At 44.6% G+C, this 19,966-nt stretch overlaps 1 protein-coding gene across 1 annotated transcript in view; it reads left to right on the top strand.

Annotated features, from left to right (window-relative positions):
• Positions 1 to 19,966, top strand: part of LOC102212198 (rho GTPase-activating protein 21-like) — a 96,500-nt gene that overhangs the window by 44,586 nt on the left and 31,948 nt on the right. The window contains 6 exon segments of the mRNA XM_013915030.1: positions 5,496 to 5,687; positions 6,610 to 6,640; positions 7,151 to 7,243; positions 15,895 to 15,973; positions 16,070 to 16,124; positions 16,572 to 17,985. Coding sequence (XP_013770484.1) covers positions 5,496 to 5,687; positions 6,610 to 6,640; positions 7,151 to 7,243; positions 15,895 to 15,973; positions 16,070 to 16,124; positions 16,572 to 17,985 — 1,864 coding nt within the window.

Here is a 19,966-nt window from a genome sequence, read left to right as displayed (position 1 = left end):
GAGGAGACAACCCGGAAGGCATATATCGGTGCCTCGCGAATGTGATTGGTCACAACAGGCATGTGCAGCGCGGCGTGGCGTGCGTCATGACGCGTCACGATGCCTTCACGGACACGCTCCGGTTGGAATTTAAGATTCCAATTTAGTTATAGACGCAGTTCTTCTTATTTTTATGTGGGTTACACCATGTACACACCTGACCTCTACCCACTATGCCTGCAACAATGCCCCGGGTCGAATAATCAGGCTCCTTTTTATCTTAAAGGCCTCATAGTACCGTGTCACCCTAATAGAGTACTTCACTCTCAGACCCCAGGTCAGTGGTATTTAAAAGTAGAATGGGAGGCAGAGCCTTCAGCCTCCCATTCAGCCCATCTTCTGTGAAACCAGCTACCAGTTTGGTTTCAGCAGACAGACACCCTCTCTCCTTTTGAGATTAGGCTTAAGACTTTCCTTTTTGGCAAAGCACATAGTTAGGGTTGGATCAGGTGACCCTTAGTTATAATGCAATTGGTCTACGCTGCTGGGGGCGTCCCATGATGCAGCGAGTGTTTCTTCATTTACCTTTTTCACTCACTATGTGTTTATACATCACTCTAAGTTTATCCTTAGTTATTATTAATCTCTGGCTCTCTTCGACCACCTGTCTTTGTCCTGTATTCCTACCCTAACCCCCAACTGGTTTCAGCAGATGGCCATTCCTCCCTGAGCTTGGTTCTGCTGGAAGTTGCTTCCTGTTAGAAGGGAGTTTTTCCTTTCCACTGTCAACAAAGCAATTGATCATAAGGGTTCATATGATTGTTGGGTAGGTTCTACCTTACAATGTAAAGAATCTCGAGGTGACTGTTCAAATTGCTATATCTGCTCATTCACAGCTGTCCACTATCAGTTCCTGTCCCCTTCGAGGTCTTAGGCATGATTAGACAATGGCCACCAGCCACATTGGCCAGCCTCCCTTAAGCACTTCTCCCTGAACCCACTGCGGTAGAGCCACTACAGCAGGGCAAGAGCCGAACAGAGAGTGAATCGGCATCCCAGGAGGTAATAGCAAAGAGAGTTGACCGCCCACCTGATTGCCAGACAGTCTTTTTCTACTGTATTGTACCTGAATTTTTAATAAATAATAACCAGCTAGCCCCAAGAACCTCACCTCCTTTTTGGTCTTGGGACATGGGTAGGATGCAATAGCTGCTGTTTCGTCTGTCTGGGGGTACAGCTGCACCGTATGCAGACGCAGGATTAGGACTCTCTCTGTGCATTTCAGGCATCTTTGTGGAATAAAACTCTGATTTCTTTCAGAATTTTATTCAGATGCTGGTCCGAATAGACTTCACCGTAACTCATACAGCTCCTTTATAGTACAAGACATGAACAATGTGCCCTGGTCAGTCAGTATTTCTTTGGGGATGCTGAATGACCTGAAACAGCACCTGCATGACACTCTTTGCAAAAATATTTTTCAGCAGCACTGGTTCGAGATAGCACATTGCATAATCCACCAGAACTAATACAAAGTGATATCCTTGTGCACTCTGGTGAAATGGCCCAATGAGGTTCATGCCAAACAGGACCTCCATCAGCAGGTTATAACGAGCCGATTGCACCGGCCACAACAGACTCAGCATTATTCAACAGCTATTAAAATACCCAAGCAACCACAGAAAATAGGAGAAGCTCTGACCCTTTCTGTAGAGTGCAGTGGTGTTTTTAGACCAGTACAGTTTATTGTCAGTATGTACTGTCAGGTATTTATAGCCCTCCACAATGTCCACATTGAGCCCCTAGATTGAAAGTCACTGGTTGTCTGGTCCAAAATCAAAGTGCACAATCAATTCCTTGGTCTTTGTCACGTTGAGTTGCAGATGATTCTGCTTGCACCACTTGACAAAGGAGTCCACCACAGCCCAGTACCCTATCTGATAACCCTTACTGATGCATCCAACCACCACACAGTCATAAGAAAATTTCTGAAGCTGGCAGGTCTCTGTAGCCGAGTGGCTGAAGTCCATGATGTAGAGCAGGGGCCTCGAACTCCAGGCCTTGAGGGCCGGTGTCCTGTTGGCTTTAGATCTCACCCTGGGTCAACGCACCTGAATCAAATGATTAGTTCATTACCAGGCCTCTGGAGAACTTCAAGACATGTTGAGGAGGTAATTTAGCCATTTAGATCAGCTGTGTTGGATCAAGGACACATCTAAACCCTGAAGGACACTGGCCCTCTAGGCCTGGAGTTCGAGGCCCATGGTGTAGAGGGTGAATAAGAAAGGGGAAAAGACGTCCTTTGTGGTCCCTTGGTATTTCTGATCACCTTGTCAGAGACACAATGCTGAAGACGCATATATTGTGGTGTTCCTTGTCAGGTAATCAATAATCCAGGACACTAGACAGGCATCCATCTCATCGCTGTCAGCTTATCACCCAGGAGGGTCCGCCTTATGGCATTAAATGCACTGGAAGTTGAAAAACATTACCCTCACAGTGCTCACTGGCCTATCCAGAATGGCATAGAAGTGACTGAGCAGGTAGATGATGGCGTTCTCAACTCTGAGGTGGCACTGGTAAGCGAACTGATGATCCTGATGTGAGGATAAGAGCTGATTGAGGATAAGGCTTTCCAGGGTCTTCATGACGTGGGAAGTCAGCGCCAGAGGTCTGTAATCCTGGTGGCCACTGGGATGGGTGTCTTTAGTACAGGAATGAGGGCATGATGTGTTCACAGCACTGGGACCCTCTGCAATCACAGGCTCATCGTGAAGAGTTTATCAAAGATTCCACAAAGCTGAGCGCACAGGGCTTTAGGATGCAGGGATTCATCACGTCTGGTCCAGCAGACTTGCCTGAGTGGAGTCTTCTCAGTTTTCTCTGAACCTGGTTGTGAGTGAAAGTGACAGGTGGGGGGTGGGGCGTCAAGGACTTTCACAGGAGGCTATGGTGTAAAGTGGAGAGAAAGTGAGAGAGAGTGGCATTGGCTCTGTCTTCACCACACTCTGCCCCTCTGCTATTGAATGGCCTGAATCCAGTGACTTCCACCCATTCCACTTCCAACCATGCCCCCGGATGAACCAGGGTTTGGTGAACCTGGATCTGCATACATTTTGAGTCCAGCATAGCCTAAAATTTACCCCATTGGCACCATACCAGAGTACTGTGCTTCTCTACTGGACCAGGGGAACGTGTCGGAGGGCCAGCATCACAGAACACCTGTCACAGCTCCATGAGAGGGCATTCTCTTCGACCAATAGGAAAGGCTGGGGGAGGGAGGCTGTTTTTGCTCACAGGCGGAGAGTGCTTTCCTTTCCTTTGCTGTTTCTTCTTCCAGTAAATATAATCAACAATAGTATTCAGGAAGAAAACCAAACATTGCAGATATTTTTATCATAACTCTGGTTTTACGTGGCCGCTCAACACAATTTAAAAATTGGTATAAAGTCCACACTTTGTCCGTCAGTTGTTCCGTCTGTCCTGCTCACATCTCCAATGGTTGTACACGTTGTCACTAACGTGGCTTCACTCCACATCAGCCTGTTTGCTAAAACACCAGTGTCGGCACATAAGGACGCTGTCATAGCCTGTCAACGACGTGGATATACGAATGTGAATCGCATTATTGGCTGGACTATGGGATAAGGTGGCATCGTTCTAATCCTATACAGGAGCAGCCAGTCACTGACTAACACTGCAAAACAGAATTGTTAAAGTATTAATTTTAATTTCAATTCAGGTTAGATTTTTTTTTTTTTTTTTTTTTTGTGCGCAACGCAGATTTTCTGTGCGCATAATGCGCACGCGCACAGCTTAGAGGGAACATTACCTGTGGCCAATGGAAGTGATTGGAATTACTTAAATTCAGTCTTTTAGATGGGTGATTTTTTTTTGTCCATCTGTGAACAAGTTCCAGTGCAATTGCTTTGCTTAGATCACTCAAAGACTTTTGACCATTTGTACTACTCTGCAGGTTCACTATGGACCTAAAACGTGTGCAGGTAACAAACTTCAGCTTCTGCATCAAACTGAGCCATTGAATATTCATGTTGATAATCATGGCCACCAACAAGAGCTGTGTCTCCACTACAACCCAGTAATAATCAGGAGTTTTAGTGTTAAAGTTTACAGGTTCATAGCATATCTTACACCTATTCTCGGATTCCTTCACTGACTTCCAGTGAGATAAAGCTCTACAGTGATAGGCCCCTGCTTAAGCAGCAGAACGTCTGAGACCTTCACTGCAGCCAGCCTCTCTGATCCTCTAACCAGGGCTTTTCTTACTGTCCCTCACTCTAATTTTACAATCAGAGGAGATCAGTTACCAGCTTGCCTGACTCTGTTATTTGTTTAAAATGACTGCTGAAACCCAATTTTCAGCAGTCCTTAACCTTTCCTTAATCTTTTCCCTTTTATTTTTGGTCATAGTTTGCAACTGTATGCGTGTTTGAACATGTTTACTTAACTTCTGTATGTGGCTTTTTAAAAAACTGTGAAGTGCTTTTGTGTTTAAAAGTGCTATACAAATAAAGTTATTGTTGTTGTTGTTGTTGTTCTGTCATGGCAGAGTTCTGAAAGGCTGTGAAAAATGGAAAGCCCTGAGCAGAAACTACCTGCTCAGTGCTGTAGAGTGTGCTAGTGTTGCATTGCTTTTAAAGTATGCATATAAAAGTTATTACATTCCAGTTCTTATATGAAACTAAATAAAATCGCCATCTAATAGCCATCACCATCACTGTCTTCTGTGAAAAATTTCCATGTGACCTTTCCAATGTGTTTAGCAGTAAATGGAAATCATTGGTAATCACCTAAACGTATCTCTACATTCAGTTACACTTTCTGCCAAATAGACGTTGCATCAGATGATGTGCTATGCTCTCACTCATTTCCCCAAACCTAACAATCAAATGATGATGTGTATTTTACCTTTAGTGGCCAGGCATGTTTACATGCAGGATATCCTTATGAACCTTAAACATCATGTAGTACACATAGTGCATCGCCTGCTTGAACTGATTTGATGTTGGGCTACAGTCCTGGAGAAATGTAGAATGTAAAACGTAAAACCGTTCACCTTCTGAACCCTTTACCTCCTTTGTCAGTTGTTTATCTTATTTTCCAGATGTGTGTTTACAAGCCCTGATATGTTCCTGTTGTTTAAAGACTTATTTATAGGTATATATTTTTAACTCTTCCATTGTTGGCAGGAAGTAAAAAGTGGAATCATATGTGAGGTCACTGGTAAAGTTTCTTTGTTAAAAATATGATGCATCCTGCAATTGGTTGGATTTTATAATGGTCAGATCAGGCAGTGTCCTCAGTTACTGAACCACCCGCATCCACCAACTCACGCTTCCTTAAATGTGTTCAACTCTGTGGCCTGAAAATGATACTTGTGATAAACATCACTTCAAAGTTCACACAGTAACATTTCATCCGTCTTGATTTCCTTTTAAGAGAAAAAGAGAAGCCAATGTTTACTGATCTAAACATTTATTCCATCTCCTCTATAGGCTAAAGAGAAGAGAGATGGCATATTGTCATCCAATGAGAACAGGTGTCGGCCACTATCATCAAGCGAGGTGGAGGGCGTATTGTGGCACGGCCCACGGACAATTTTTCTGCAGAAGAACCCACAGGGATTTGGCTTTACTCTGCGGCATTTTATTGTCTACCCACCAAAGTCCTTCCTCAATAACCTTAAGGTAAAATACTGCTTTCATTAGATGCACTTGAACTTTGAACTTTTCTTGTATTTGAAATCTGCATTACATTAACTCTCTGAGGTCTAAGCCATATTTTGAAAAATGGCAAAACTGACTTGTTATTAATAAAATGTGAATATATTTTGATGTATGTTAGAATTGTTATTAAAACCAACACTCCGTATTCCGATTGCCTAGGTATATTTAGGATTGGGGTTTCCTGACAGTAATTTGAGCTCACAGGGTCAATCGAATTTTGTTAAATACAACTTTGGTAACTTATGAGGTGTGGAACAACTATTGAACATTCTGGTAAGACTACCTATGTTATTCTAGCACATTTAGCAACTTCTCTTGCACTGATTGTTTTCTGGAATCAAAACTAAACTTAAAAAGTCTGAATCTGAATAACTCAACCCCATATACCTATATCATATATCATATTTGTTTTGGGATTTTTTTTTAGCTTATTAGGACTAGTGACATTCTCTTAGCTACTAACAGACATCATTAATATCATGTTAATGATGTCATTTGGTAAGTGGCAAAAGGGGAGTGAGTTGTCCTAAAATACTAAATCAGTGTTTATTATTATTATCATTATTATTAGTAGTAGTAGTAATTTATTTAGAACATTTTTTATTGTTTAGCCATTTTTGTGTGGTGTAGCAGCAGGGCTCAGTGTATTTACATAGGGCTTTAGGTGCCAAGGTCAAGAATCAAATAATTCAGCATAGTATCAAAAGCCCAACGTGGACCAATTAGACCACCAATCCAACTGACAGAAAGCAGCATGTTAATGTGTGAGTGTGTTTATGGGAAACTGAGGCAGAATGCCATGGAGGCAGAAAAGCAGCAGCCAGACCTGGAGCAGTGCCCTGTTGTCTTTCTTATCTTAACACCTGCCCTGTTTCTTTCACAGGATGAAGAGAATGGAAATGGAAATGAAAAAGGTAGGTGTTTGCTGTTTCTGCTAACTTAATCAACCCCCCATTTTTTTCCAAATGTTTACACATTTACAGGGGGTCGGATTTATATAATGAATCACATCAATATTACTTCTAAGTGTCTCAACATGTCCTTGGGCCCCTATTGTGTTATGTTTTGTAATGTGGTAAATGTACTGGATCTTATATAGCGCTTTAGTACTCTCCCAGAGCACTCAAAGCGCTTTATACAGCATGCCTCATTCACCCATTCATAGAAGTTGCAACATTGTATTTCTCTGCTTAAGTGCAACATTCACACACATGTGATCCATTAGAGAGCAACTAGGGGTTAATGTCTTGCCCAAGGATACTTGACATGCAGACTGGGGCAGCCAAGGATCAAATCACCAACCTTCCAATTATTAGGAGACCAGCTCCCCAAACAACAAACAATGAGGATACGGGTTTGTTTTGTTTGTTTTTACATTTACTTAGATCTGATATAACACTGGGCTTTAATGGTACTTTAACCAGGTTGCCAGAGGTCTTGGTTGGAGCCAATGGACACGATCTTCGTGAAGAGTGTGAAAGAAAATGGTCCTGCCCAACAAGCTGGACTGTGTACAGGTAGGATACATGCATCTTCACAACATGAATTACACACTTCATTCTGTGGTTAAAAATGTGAATTTTCCAGCTACCTAAAAACAGACGGTAACAGCTTTGGTTAGAGGCATTATGTTTTTGGATTGTCCAATCTAATAGAAATGTATTTTGCCAGAAATGCCGGAATCTCAGGTTAAAGCTCACAAAACTATTTCAACAACCACCAAGCAGCTAAAACAGCAAATGATTAAAGAGCAGGTAATGGATTTGGCAAAAACATGTAAACACAAAGCGCAACCCAACGGCACATACGCAGACATGCCGCTGGGACATCTCGCAGATTCTGAAGCTGCAGGTTTCATCACTCTCCGACCAAAATTCACTGAACCAGCAGCAGAAGAACATCGTCATCAGTCCATCACACTTCCTGTACAGCTCTCTCTCTGTTTATTTCAAGACTAGTTTACCATCAAAAATCTCTGTTTCCTCCATTAAGTGCTTGGTTATTACCCTCAAATTTCTGCTGTTCAAAGGATACTTGCTGTACGGAAGAAATTTGAGCTTTTACAAATTATACCTAATTATAAAACTCTTAGCTGTGTCTCTAATAAAACCTTTGTACCTTAGTTCTGCTTCACTTCAGCAGCATCAGGTAATGTTCATATGCACAATATACTGCAGAATATTTTTAAGGTTATTTGCTATAAAAAGACAGGGCAGGAAAATCTCCTTCATGTTTTTCTGTGTTTTATCGTCAGTTACTTTGAGACAAAGACCTCTGATGAAGTCTCAAGAGCATCAGCTTTGTTTTTTACATAGATATAAAATTATGGATATGTACTGATAAATAATCATAATTATAATATTTCTAACTGTTTGAGTCAAAATTGAAGTGAATTGAATCGAATTGGGACACTGTGAATTAGAATTCAATCAGTCAATCACATCAGTGACGATACCCAGCCCTAATTACAACATCTTAATACAGCCAGCCAAAATATGCGATAATAGCCCACCACTAGCTTTGACAATAGAATGAAGTACATGATCATTAGCCTATAAAACTATTCAGATCTATTCTCAGTAACGATCTGAATAGTTGTTTAGTCTTGGACCTATCTGTCTGGGGTCATACATGTCAACATGGATAAAATTTACTGGCATAGTCATAAATCTTATTAAAAGATTGTGGTATAATCTAAAACTGAATTATTATAATAACATATGACAATGTAATTTTATGACAGATTCACACCTATATGTGTATGTTATCATATCATGTATATGTTAATTTTGTATTTGGAACAATGTCAAGAACAGAAAGAAAGAGAACTACAGTGTCCAAAGATGTGCAGTCAGTGATATTAGGTCAATTCCTGAGTCTAAATTACAAATAGGTGTGAATGTGAATGGTTGTCATTCTTCCTATGTTAGCTCTGCAAATACTTGCAACCTGTCCAGGGTATACCCGCCTCTCACACTATGGCAGCTGGAATAGCCTGCAGTCCACTCATCAAACTGAATTGGATAAGTGAAAGAAATGGATGAATGGACAGATTGAAATTTCTTGTCTTTACCTGTCTTCGCAATATAGAGTAGTAAGACTTAAAAAAGTTTGTTCAGAGACTAATAACACACTATCAATGAATAAATGGGTTCAAAAGTTACCAAATTTGGGTGGCTGTAGCTCAGGAGGTAAAGCAGGTCATCTACTGAGTGGAAGGCTGGTGTTTCAGTCCCTGCCTGCTCCAGTCTGCATGCCACATATTTTTAAGTTGCTTTTTGATATATCCATCTCTGTCACGGTCGATAGCAGGGAGTCAAGCGCAGAGCAGGTTGACGTTTCCAAACACAGTTTATTTATAACACCAGTGCAGAATATATACAGTGAGGGGGGAAATCCAGGGTTCCAAAGGTCCAAGGGGAAGCTCTCTCACACTCGTTCTCGTCTTCACGCCCAAATCACACATGTTTGCACAGCAGGATGGTCACAAGTCCGGGGAGGAAAACTATCACACAGGAGAGGGAAATTACTCACAAGTCACAAAACACTTAAGCAAAGATTCACAGGAGCTGAGAGGATCACTAACGTGTCTCGCACAATCATCCAGCGACGAGAGGATGTGCGTCCCAGCCTCAAATAGTGGACAGGTAATGACAGCTAATCACGAACAGGTGTGTGGGCCAAGGGCGGGAGCCCGCAGTGAACTCCGCCCAGGCAGAGAGGAGAGAGAGGGAGAGGGAGAGAAAGAATACAAAACACATGTAGCCTTGCAGGGCCGGCTGGGCAGACACTGGGACCATGACAGTACTCCACCCCTCAACGGGAGCCTCCCGACGACCCACCAGGCTTACCTGGATGCCTGCGATGGAAGTCCCGAAGCATATCCTTATCCAGGATAGCCGCCCGAGGCACCCAGGAACGTTCCTCTAGCCGGTAGCCCTCCCAATCCACCAGGTACTGAAAACCTCTACCCCGGCGTCAGGAGTCCATGATGTGGATGATGTTGTAAACCAGCTGGCCATCCACAAGCCGGGGGTGGTGGCGGGGGCCTGTAAGGAGGGCACAACGGGCTGGAGGGCACAATGGGCTGGAGAGCACCGGCTTGACCTGGGACACATGAAAGACATTATGAATCCGCATGTTGCGCGGCAGTTTGAGACAGATGGACACAGGATTGACAATGGCGTCTATGGGAAAAGGACCAATAAACTGGGGTGACAGTTTCTTGGATTCGGTCCGTAATGGCACAAAACCAGTAGACAGCCATACCTGTTGTCCGATGGTCAGCGAGAGCCTTGTTCCGTTCTGCTGTGCAGAGTAGAGCGGCCCGAGTCGCATGCCAGGCACGGCAGCACCTACGGAGGTGAGCCTGCACAGAGGGAATGGTGTGCTCACCTTCGATCGCTGGCAGCAAAGGCAGCTGGTAACCCAGGGACGCTTCAAAAGGAGACTTGCCCGTGGCGGTAGAGATGTGGCTGTTGTGTGCGTATTCAATCCACGGAAGCTGTTCACTCCAGGTTGATTGGTTATGTGAGGTGACACAGCGGAGGGCAGCTTCAAGCTCCTGGTTGGCCCGCTCCAATTGTCCGTTACTCTGTGGATGGAATCCGGAAGAAAGACTGACCTTGGCCCCCAGTGCGGAGCAGAACTCCCTCCATACTCGGGATGTAAACTGCGGCCCTCTGTCCGAGATGACGTCCTCAGGGATCCCATGGAACCTGAACGCATGGGAGGTGAGGAGCCGAGCCGTCTCCAGGGTAATGGGGAGCTTCAGGAGGGCAACGAAGGGTGCAGCCTTAGAGAAATGGTCAACAATGGTAAGCATTGTGGTGTTACCTGCAGAGGTCGGCAGACCCGTGATGAAATCCAGAGAGATGTGCGACCATGGATGGGCCAGTGTGGGAAGAGGCTGAAGAAGACCCAGTGGAGGACGGCTGGAAAGTTTGTTCTGGGCACACGTTGAACAGGCTGATACATACTCCCGGGCATCCTTAGCCATGGTCGGCCACCAAAAGTAGCGTCGGAGGAAGGATATGGTGCGGAGGACCCCCGGATGGCACGAAAAACGGGTGGTGTGAGCCCACTGGATAATTTGAGGGCGGACGGCTAAAGGAACGAAGAGGCGGCCGGGCGGCCCGGTTCCCGGATCTGGTTCGGTTTCTTGCGTCTTCTGGATTATTGACTCGATCTCCCAAGAAACAGCTCCAATCACACAGGTGGCCGGGAGAACGGGTCCGGGGTCCGATTCCTCCCCCGTGACGGAGAACTGCCGGGACAGGGCGTCTGGCTTCACGTTTCGTGACCCTGGCCTGTAGGTGATGGTAAAGTCAAAATGAGTAAAGCACAGCGCCCACCTGGCTTGCCGGGAATTGAGACATCTGGACGAGTGAAGGTATTCCAGATTTTTGTGATCCGTCCATATGACGAACGGCTGCGCTGCTCCCTCCAACCAATGTCTCCACTCCTCCAGAGCAAGCTTGATGGCCAGGAGCTCTCGGTCCCTGATGTCATTGTTACATTCTGCGGGAGAAAGAGGGCAAGAATAGAAGGCACGGGGTGAAGCTTACCGTCCTCCTGTTGGGACAGGACTGCCCCCACCACGGAGTCCGATGCGTCCACTTCCACAACGAACTGCCATGTGAGGTCCGGTTGCCAGAGAATCGGTGCAGTGGTGAATCTCTCTTTGAGCAGGGTCAAGGCTTGCTGAGCGGCAGAATCCCACTGAAAAGGAACTTTTGGAGAGGTGAGTTTAGTGAGAGGGAGAGCGATTCTGTTGAAATCACGGATGAATTGTCTGTGGAAGTTTGCGAATCCCAAAAAGCGTTGCAGTTGCCGGCGATTTGGAGGTGTGGGCCACTCCACCACCGCTCGCACCTTCTCCGGGTCAATCCTTAAGTTCCCCCTCTTGATGATATAGCCCAGAAAAGCCACCGAGGTCACGTGGAACTCGCACTACTCCCCCTTCACAAAGAAACAGTTTTCCAAGAGGCGTTGCAGGACCTGCCTCACGTGAACTTGGTGATCCGTGAGTGTCTTAGAAAAGATCAGAATGTCATCCAAGTACACAAAAACACAGCAGTTAACAAAATCACGAAGCACATCATTAACCATTGCTTGAAACACAGGAGCATTGATCAGACCGAAAGGCATCACGAGATACTCAAAGGGGCCCAAGTGTGTATTGAATGCAGTCTTCCACTCATCCCCCTCCCTGATGCGCACCAGATGGTAAGCGTTGCGGAGGTCTAGTTTGGTAAAGACAGTCATGCCCTGAAGCAGCTCAAAAGCAGAGGAAAGCAACGGCAAAGGATACTTGTTCTTTACAGTGATCTGGTTAAGGCCCGATAGTCAATACATGGGCGCAGCGACTTATCCTTCTTGTCCACAAAAAAAATACCAGCCACAACAGGGGAAGAGGAAGGGCGAATCAACCCCGCTGCAAGCGACTCCGTGATGTAATGTTCCATAGCATCTCTCTCAGGCTGGGAGAGGCTGTACAGTCGGCTAGACAGCAACGGGACTCCGGGAAGGAGATCGAAAGCGCAATCGTACGGGCGGTGGGGGGGAAGGGACCGCGCACAATCTTTACAAAACACATCCTGCAAATCATGATAAACCCACGGAACCGCTGAGAGGTCTGGGGAGCCGAGCGGTGAGTTAGTGGGCGGAAGTGGGACGGGTGGAGTGGCTGCCCGGAGGCAGTTCATGTGACAATTCACACTCCATCCCATTATGTCACCTTTTTCCCAGTCAATGTGCGGGTTGTGGAGTACAAGCCAGGGGTGATCCAGCACGCTGTAAACGAAAAATAAACAAATCCTCTCCGTGTGATTGCACGAGAGGGAAAATGAAAGAGGTTCGGAAACATGTGTCGGAGTCGCGCAGCCCGCTGGCTGTTGTGGAGGTCCCATGAAAACTCAATGGCTCATGACCCGAGCGTGTGTGTGCACTTTGGTGTGCGCATACTCGGTCATCCACCCAAATACACAGGGTCATAAGAGCATCTAGGGAGGAAGGCAGTTCACGAAGCATCAGTTCATTTTTTATCCCATCATTAATATTAGCAAGTAATGCACTTTTAAGAGCCTCTTTCCCCCATTTCGTCTGCTCAGCCAAAGTAGAAAAATCAATAGAAAAATCGGCCATGCTCCGCTTACCTTGTTTGAGCGCGAGTAAGTGTTGGCCAGCGACGGCTGGATTCCCTGTCAAACACACTTTTAAACTTATCGAGAAAATCAGAAAAAGTGATTTCAGGGTTAACGTGAAGCACAGCTTGTGCCCAGGTCAGAGCACGATCCTGGAGCAACTGGACAATAAGCGATTTTCCATCATTAGAAAAGGCTTGCGGCTGCTGGCGAAACTGAAGGGCACATTGAGTGAGGAAACCAGCGCACTTATCAATCTCTCCAGTGAAAGTTCTCGGTGTAGGAAGAAATCTGTCAGATTGAACGGGTGTAGGAGCAGGTGATGTAGCACTTACTGCTGGAGCTGGCGCCTTCTGAGCGGCGGCGGGTGGAGTTGCCGGCAGAGGTGTTTGCTGGGCCACAGCCTGCGTGAGGTTTGTGAGCTCTGCCCGAATGTGAATAAACATTTGTTCATGTCGCTCCAGCATCGCTGCCAGTGTGGCAAGAGTGGGGGTCGAGGTTGCCGAATCTGCTGAGTCCATTTTCTTGACTGGATGATTCTGTCACGGTCGATAGCAGGGAGTCAAGCACAGAGCAGGTTGACGTTTCCAAACACAGTTTATTTATAACACCAGTGCAGAATATATACAGTGAGGGGGGAAATCCAGGGTTCCAAAGGTCCAAGGGGAAGCTCTCTCACACTCGTTCTCGTCTTCACGCCCAAACTCACACACGTTTGCACAGCAGGAAGGTCACAGGTCCGGGGAGGAAAACTATCACACAGGAGAGGGAAATTACTCACAAGTCATAAAACACTTAAGCAAAGATTCACAGGAGCTGAGAGGATCACTAACGTGTCTCGCACAATCATCCAGCGATGAGATGATGTGCGTCCCAGCCTCAAATAGTGGTTAGGTAATGACAGCTAATTGCGAACAGGTGTGTGGGCCAAGGGCGGGAGCCCGCAGTGAGCTCCGCCCACGCAGAGAGAGGGAGAGAGAGAATACAAAACACATATAGACATGCGGGGCCGGCAGGGCAGACACTGGGACTAGGGCTGGGTATCGTCACTGATTTCTAGAATCGATTCAATTCCGATTCACAAGGTCCCGAATCGATTCGATCCACGATTCGATTTAATTCGATTCGATTCGATTTAAATCTAGGAAATTTTGACAGTCAGAAATATTATAATTCAGATCAGTACATTTACATATTTTTGTATCAATAAAAAGGAAGCTGACACACGCAAGACTTTATCACAGGTGTAAGCGTCACAGCAGAGGCCTTTGTGTCAAAGTAGCTGAAGATAAAGCACAGAAAAACATGAAGGTGACTTTCCTGGCCTGGGATTTTATAAAAATATTCTGCAGTACATCAAAAACGAAAGAAAACCATTAATCAACATATGAACGTCACCTCTGACGTTACAGCGGTTTTATTAGAGACATGGCTAAGCGTTTTGCATTTTGAATAATTTTAAAAAGTTTAAATTTGTTCAGTATTGAACAGCAGAAATGAGGTTTTCTTTTCGGAAGAATGTAAAAGGGAAAAAAACAGCGGCCGACAGCGCTGTAAACAACAGTAGACTGGTGCGTAACAAGCAAGCGAATAATGAAGAAAGGGAAACTGTTCTTGAAGTACAGAGAGGGAGAGAGAGCTGTGCATCGCGGTGGAAGCAAAACAGTAAAAGTCGGAGTGAATTCATGACGATGTTTATGTGAAGCGTTTGGATCTTCTTTTGCTGCTGGTTCGGTCAATATTGTTTGGAGAGAGATCAAACTAACAGCTTCAGAATCAGCTCAAAAAGGGCGTGAACACAAAGCGCGGACCTGCCGACAGATCAGAATCAGCGAGCTGTCGGCTTTCAGCCCCGACCGTGAGAAAGGCGACATCTAACTGATTCTGATCCGCGGGTCGCGCTGTGTGTTTAAGTCTATGTGCAGAATCCGTGTACCTGCTCTCATTTCATTTACTGTCTTAACTGTTTGGTGGTTCTTGAAATTTTGTGAGATGTCACCAGAGATTCTGGCATTTCGGGCAAAATAAATTTATATTAAAAAATCGATTCAGGATTTTAATGAATCGATTTTACGTTATCCAAGCCAGAATCGATTTTAATCGATGAATCGATTATAAAAACCCACCCCTAACGGGGACCATGACAATCTCTGTGTGAAATATAGATAGAAAGCACTTAATCATAGAAATATAGTTTTTGTATGAATGGGTTAGTGAGGCATCTTGGATAGAGTGCTTTGAGTGCTCAGGTAGAAGGCAGCAAAGCGCTATATATAAGAACCAGTAGATTTACCTATTTGATGCAAATAAATGTAGTCTAAAGCTCTTTGAGTGGTTAGTAAGACTAGAGGAGTGCTATATACACACTACTAAGACATTTGCCAAGTGCCACTGTTCAACTGATTGCTAACGTAAAAACAACAACACAGCACATAGGCATGCAGTGATCCTCTCAGCTCCTGTGAATCTTTGCTTAAGTGTTTTATGACTTGTGAGTAATTTCCCTCTCCCAAGACCATTAGCTGAAATTTGAACGGCTGACAATCAGAAACTGTTCCCACACAACAACTAGAGAGTTTAATGCCAATGTTTGAAAAAAGTGGTGAATGGCTAGACTGGGTTGAGATGTTAGGACTGCAGTAACTCAAATAAACACTCGTTAAAACAAGGTATGCAAAAGAGCATCTCGAAATGCGCAAAACCTTGAAGCAGCAGCAGAAGACCACACTGTGCACCATTCCTGTCAGCTACAAACAGGGAGTTGATGCTTTGGCATGAGCTCACCATAATTGGACGACAGAAGATTGCAACAATGTTGCCTGATTTGAGAATTTTGCTTAAACAACATGAAAGCAACGATCTATCCTGCCTCATGTTAATGGTTCAGCCTGCTGGTGGTCTAATAGTGTGGGAGATATTTTCTGGGAACACTTTAGGTCCTTTAGTAACCCAACCACACACCCTGTGCATGCAACTTTTATTTTCCTTTCCTCTCTTAGTGTGTGTGCCTTTGTGTCTTCCAGGGGACAGACTGGTGAAGGTGAATGGGCAGAGCATTCTGGGGAAAACCTACTCTCAGGTTATAGCACTCATCCAAAACAGGTTGGAGATTTTTTTTTTACATCTCATTGATTACATCTAAATTCTTTATCAAGGATTAGACTCATTTTTATGGTATTATTTATTATTTTTTTGTAGTGAAAACATTCTGGAGCTCTCTATTATGCCAAAAGATGAGGATGTGTTGCAGTTGGTAAGTGTGAGTATAGTCTTTCTTTAATATTCTCTTCTTCTCTTCTTTTCCCTTGTGACTTGTGTAACCATCAGTGAGCTAGCCATCAGTGTAACAACAGGGGTTTAAATTTCTGCTTCAGTTCATTCAGAAACTGTTCAAATGTTTGTGCATGGACAGAAAGGACTTCATTATCAGCTGGCATGCACAGGTAACTGTGTAATTAATTAATTCTGTTAAAAGAGAAGGGGATGAGATAAAAATAGATCACCCAACAAAGAACCTGTTGAAAATGCTTTGAAGTTTTACAAGCTGGGTTCCAATGTTGGTTGTACGGTAAAGATTTACAGACAAAAAGCCAGAAAAAGTGCTGCATAGTGCATCCTGACTGACTTTGCCCACTCTGCCCTCTTGCTGTTCATCCTGTATTTCGATTTTACATTGTCTCCTCCCCCCTGCTGTCCTCAGGCATACTCCAAGGACGCCTACATGAAAGGCAATGAGCCATACTCAGGTAAAGCCCGAAACCTCCCAGAGCCACCACCTCCTTACTATCCGTCAAACAAGCCCAGCTCTACTTCCTCACAGACTAGCCGCAACATTTACAGCTCCCTTGACAACTGGCAGTGTCGAACCAGCCCTGTCACCCCACCATTAGACAACCGCCGCCCTGCTGCTTCTACTCCCCCCGAGTGTTGGTTTAGGAGTCCTGAGGATCCAAGCGTTCGATTTGCCCCATTGGGGGGACACCGCGGACGGTCCTCATCTGCCGTTACCGCACTGGACTTTCACTTTGTTAACCACAATGCAGCCATCGCTTCTGCAACTCTACCTCCACCTCGGAAAGCTCCTGCCCATGTTCATGTTGGCACCCTCTACCACCAGCAACTGTCAGACTATAGCCACATTCATGGCACAGAATGCATCTCACCCCAGTATCGCAGTATATCTCAGGATCATTTAGCTGAGCTGGGGTTGGGCTTAACAGTTACTCCCAAACCATCAGCTACTGCTGTGGCTTCTTTAGAGCAACGGAGAAGAGAAACCTTCCTGCATCACCAGGCAGCTGCTGCTGCCCACTATTCCTGTTGGTTCAGCAGCTGTGGTAGTTCATCAGGACCAGCAAAGAAGTCCTGTTCAGAGACCCTGCTGGCAGCCTATGCCGAATATGAGCACAACTACGGACGTTCTATGGAAACACTGGCCCAAGCCTCCGCTCTGGTCAGTCCACATTCTGAACAGACTTCACAAAGCTCCAACATGATAAAATTCAACATACAGAAAGACCTCAGAACCTCAGAACCTCAGCACCAAAGCACAGGAAAATCATCTATCACAACTGCTTCTACGGGGCCTCCCAGTGAGAGACAGTCAGGTCAGCAAGTAGCAGAGCCCCAGAAAAGGAGAGGAAGAGAGGAAGAGCAAGTGGGCTACAAAAGCTACAGCCCTACTTTTTCCCACAAAGCTGGTCATGTCTTTCAGCAAGCCCACTCCTTTAGAGAGCCTGGCTACAGCAGCCCTCACCTTGACTGGAGGCCTGCCACCAGAGACAGCCCTGCTGATACTGATGTAGGGTCCAAGTTCATTACCCCTCAGTCTGCATCAGAGGAGGAGATAATGGAGCTTGGGGAGCACCGAGAAGTCATCTCCCCTGTATCCGTGACTCAAGAGGTGGTCCTAAGGCAGAAGCTGCCTCCAGGTCGTCATACACCCATTCAGACTCTGCAACATTCGAACTACAACACACCTGTGGAGTCCACAGAGCTGCCTGGTTTGACACTCTGCACCTCTCCTGTTCCTGCAGAGACTATTCCCAACCGCAGGTCCAGCGGCAACCTGGCACAGAATGTATTTGATTCCTTATCCTCTATTCCCTTCATAGGTTAGTAACCTTTCCTCAAACTTGCATAGTTATACGGTGTCAGATTGTAACAAATTTAAAGGTTATAATGAATGCTTTTAAATTGGATATTTACAACAATGTTAAAAGTGCTATTTTATGTCATTATTCATTATTCTCAACATTTCTTGTCTAGTCTGCTGACAGATGGAGAGAAATAAAATATATCAAAGAGATCTTTAATATTTGATCCAAAACTAAAACTTGAGGGTTAGTTCACAAAACTTACAAAAAATGCCACTGAAGGCACAAATAATCTTTAAGATCCTGTCAGCTAGGCAAATAGCTCAGCAGCATTGTCTCAAAAGCACTGTGAGTGCCAGTCTTTTTACCATTTATCAAAATTATATCACAATATTTCAAGAAAAGTTGCAGTAAAAGTATTTTTGTCAATATAGTAATAAAAAACCAAAAAAACCAACAATGTTTCACTGACGTTTGCAGCATGGAGCACCAGGTCACATTTATATGTGTGAGTAAATGGTAAAATGGTAAATGGCCTGTATTTTTATAGCGCTTTTCTAGCCCCTAAGGACCCCAAAGCGCTTTACACACCCGGTCATCCACACATTCACACACTGGTGATGGCAGCTACATTGTAGCCACAGCCACCCTGGGGCGCACTGACAGAGGCGAGGCTGCCGGACACTGGCGCCACCGGGCCCTCTGACCACCACCAGTAGGCAACGGTGAAGCGTCTTGCCCAAGGACACAAAGACCGAGAATGTCCAAGCCGGGGCTCGAACCGGCAACCTTCCGATTACAAGACGAACTCCCAACTCTTGAGCCACGATAAATAAATACAGGGCATTTTTTCCACCCTTTTTTATTGAGTTACACACTGCCTAATCTATTTAACCATGGTGTCAGCAGCAGCAGTATTACACCTAGTGGCAAGGCATAAATCAAATGTAGGCCTAAAAATTATTTAGGTAGGTTTTTGTTTGTTTGTTTGGTTGGTTGGTTGGTTGTTCCCCCTGAAAAACGAAGTAAAAATATAAAATAACTGCTTTACAGTTAAATTCAACAATAAGTGAAGTAACTTAACCTCTTACCTTTTCAGGCTTTACAGGAGCCACAATATTGTCACATAATTGTCACAAAATTGAAACTGAAAAATGGTTTTTGTGATGTTAAATCATGGTCGAGCTTTTAACCAGCTGCCTAAAGCCCATCAGCATCAGTAGCTTTCATCCATCATCTGCTCTTCCTATCATATGGAGTGCAACTAGCAAACACAAGAGTCGTGTTTACATTTAGGTTGCACATCACCAGCTGCTAGTATCTCCTCTTTCGGGGTCTAGTTTTACTCAACACTGTTTTTGTTTTACAACAATCCTCGATTCCACAGGTATCGTAGGACAACAGCAATGATATCACAATATCACATTTTTAAATGTGATATTTAAATAAATAATTTAGATTGTGTGAAGTCATTCTTCCGTGGATCTTGCCACGCTCCTGTGCATTATACCTGGCTCTGAAGATTGCGTAGCCCTCCGGTGCTGTTGGCTCGTCTGGCTTCACAAGTTTGAAAAAACAAAGCGCTGACCAGTCCTGAATGCACTGCTGCATAGATGCGCTGTATCAGAGGTGCCGAATCATAACAGATGGTAACTTTGGCTGAAACAAGAAGACACAAAAAAACAACAGCTAAAAAGTAGGTCTCACTCTAAGCAATCTATGACGTTTGCAACAGACCACCATGTTAATTCAAAAAGGCCTCGCTCGCCTCAGTTAAGGTCGTGTTCATGACTCAACAATAAGAATAAAAAAAAAAAGAAATAGCTTCCATGGGTGATTTTCCAGTTTTCCTACCTTATAGCCTACACAAAAAAATTGCCTGACCATAAACCATCTTAAACTGAACATACCTAATAATGAGGCTGAATTTGAACATTGTTTGCGAATTTGAACATTGTTTGCTGCTTAACTCAAATATATATATATATATATATATATA

This window comes from Pundamilia nyererei, unplaced genomic scaffold (genome assembly GCF_000239375.1).
Source record: "Pundamilia nyererei isolate P.nyererei 1_Seehausen unplaced genomic scaffold, PunNye1.0 scaffold00248, whole genome shotgun sequence".
Taxonomy (NCBI): Eukaryota; Metazoa; Chordata; class Actinopteri; order Cichliformes; family Cichlidae; genus Pundamilia; species Pundamilia nyererei.
Note: the sequence above shows the minus strand (reverse complement) of the source record. Positions and strands in the feature narration are given on the sequence as shown.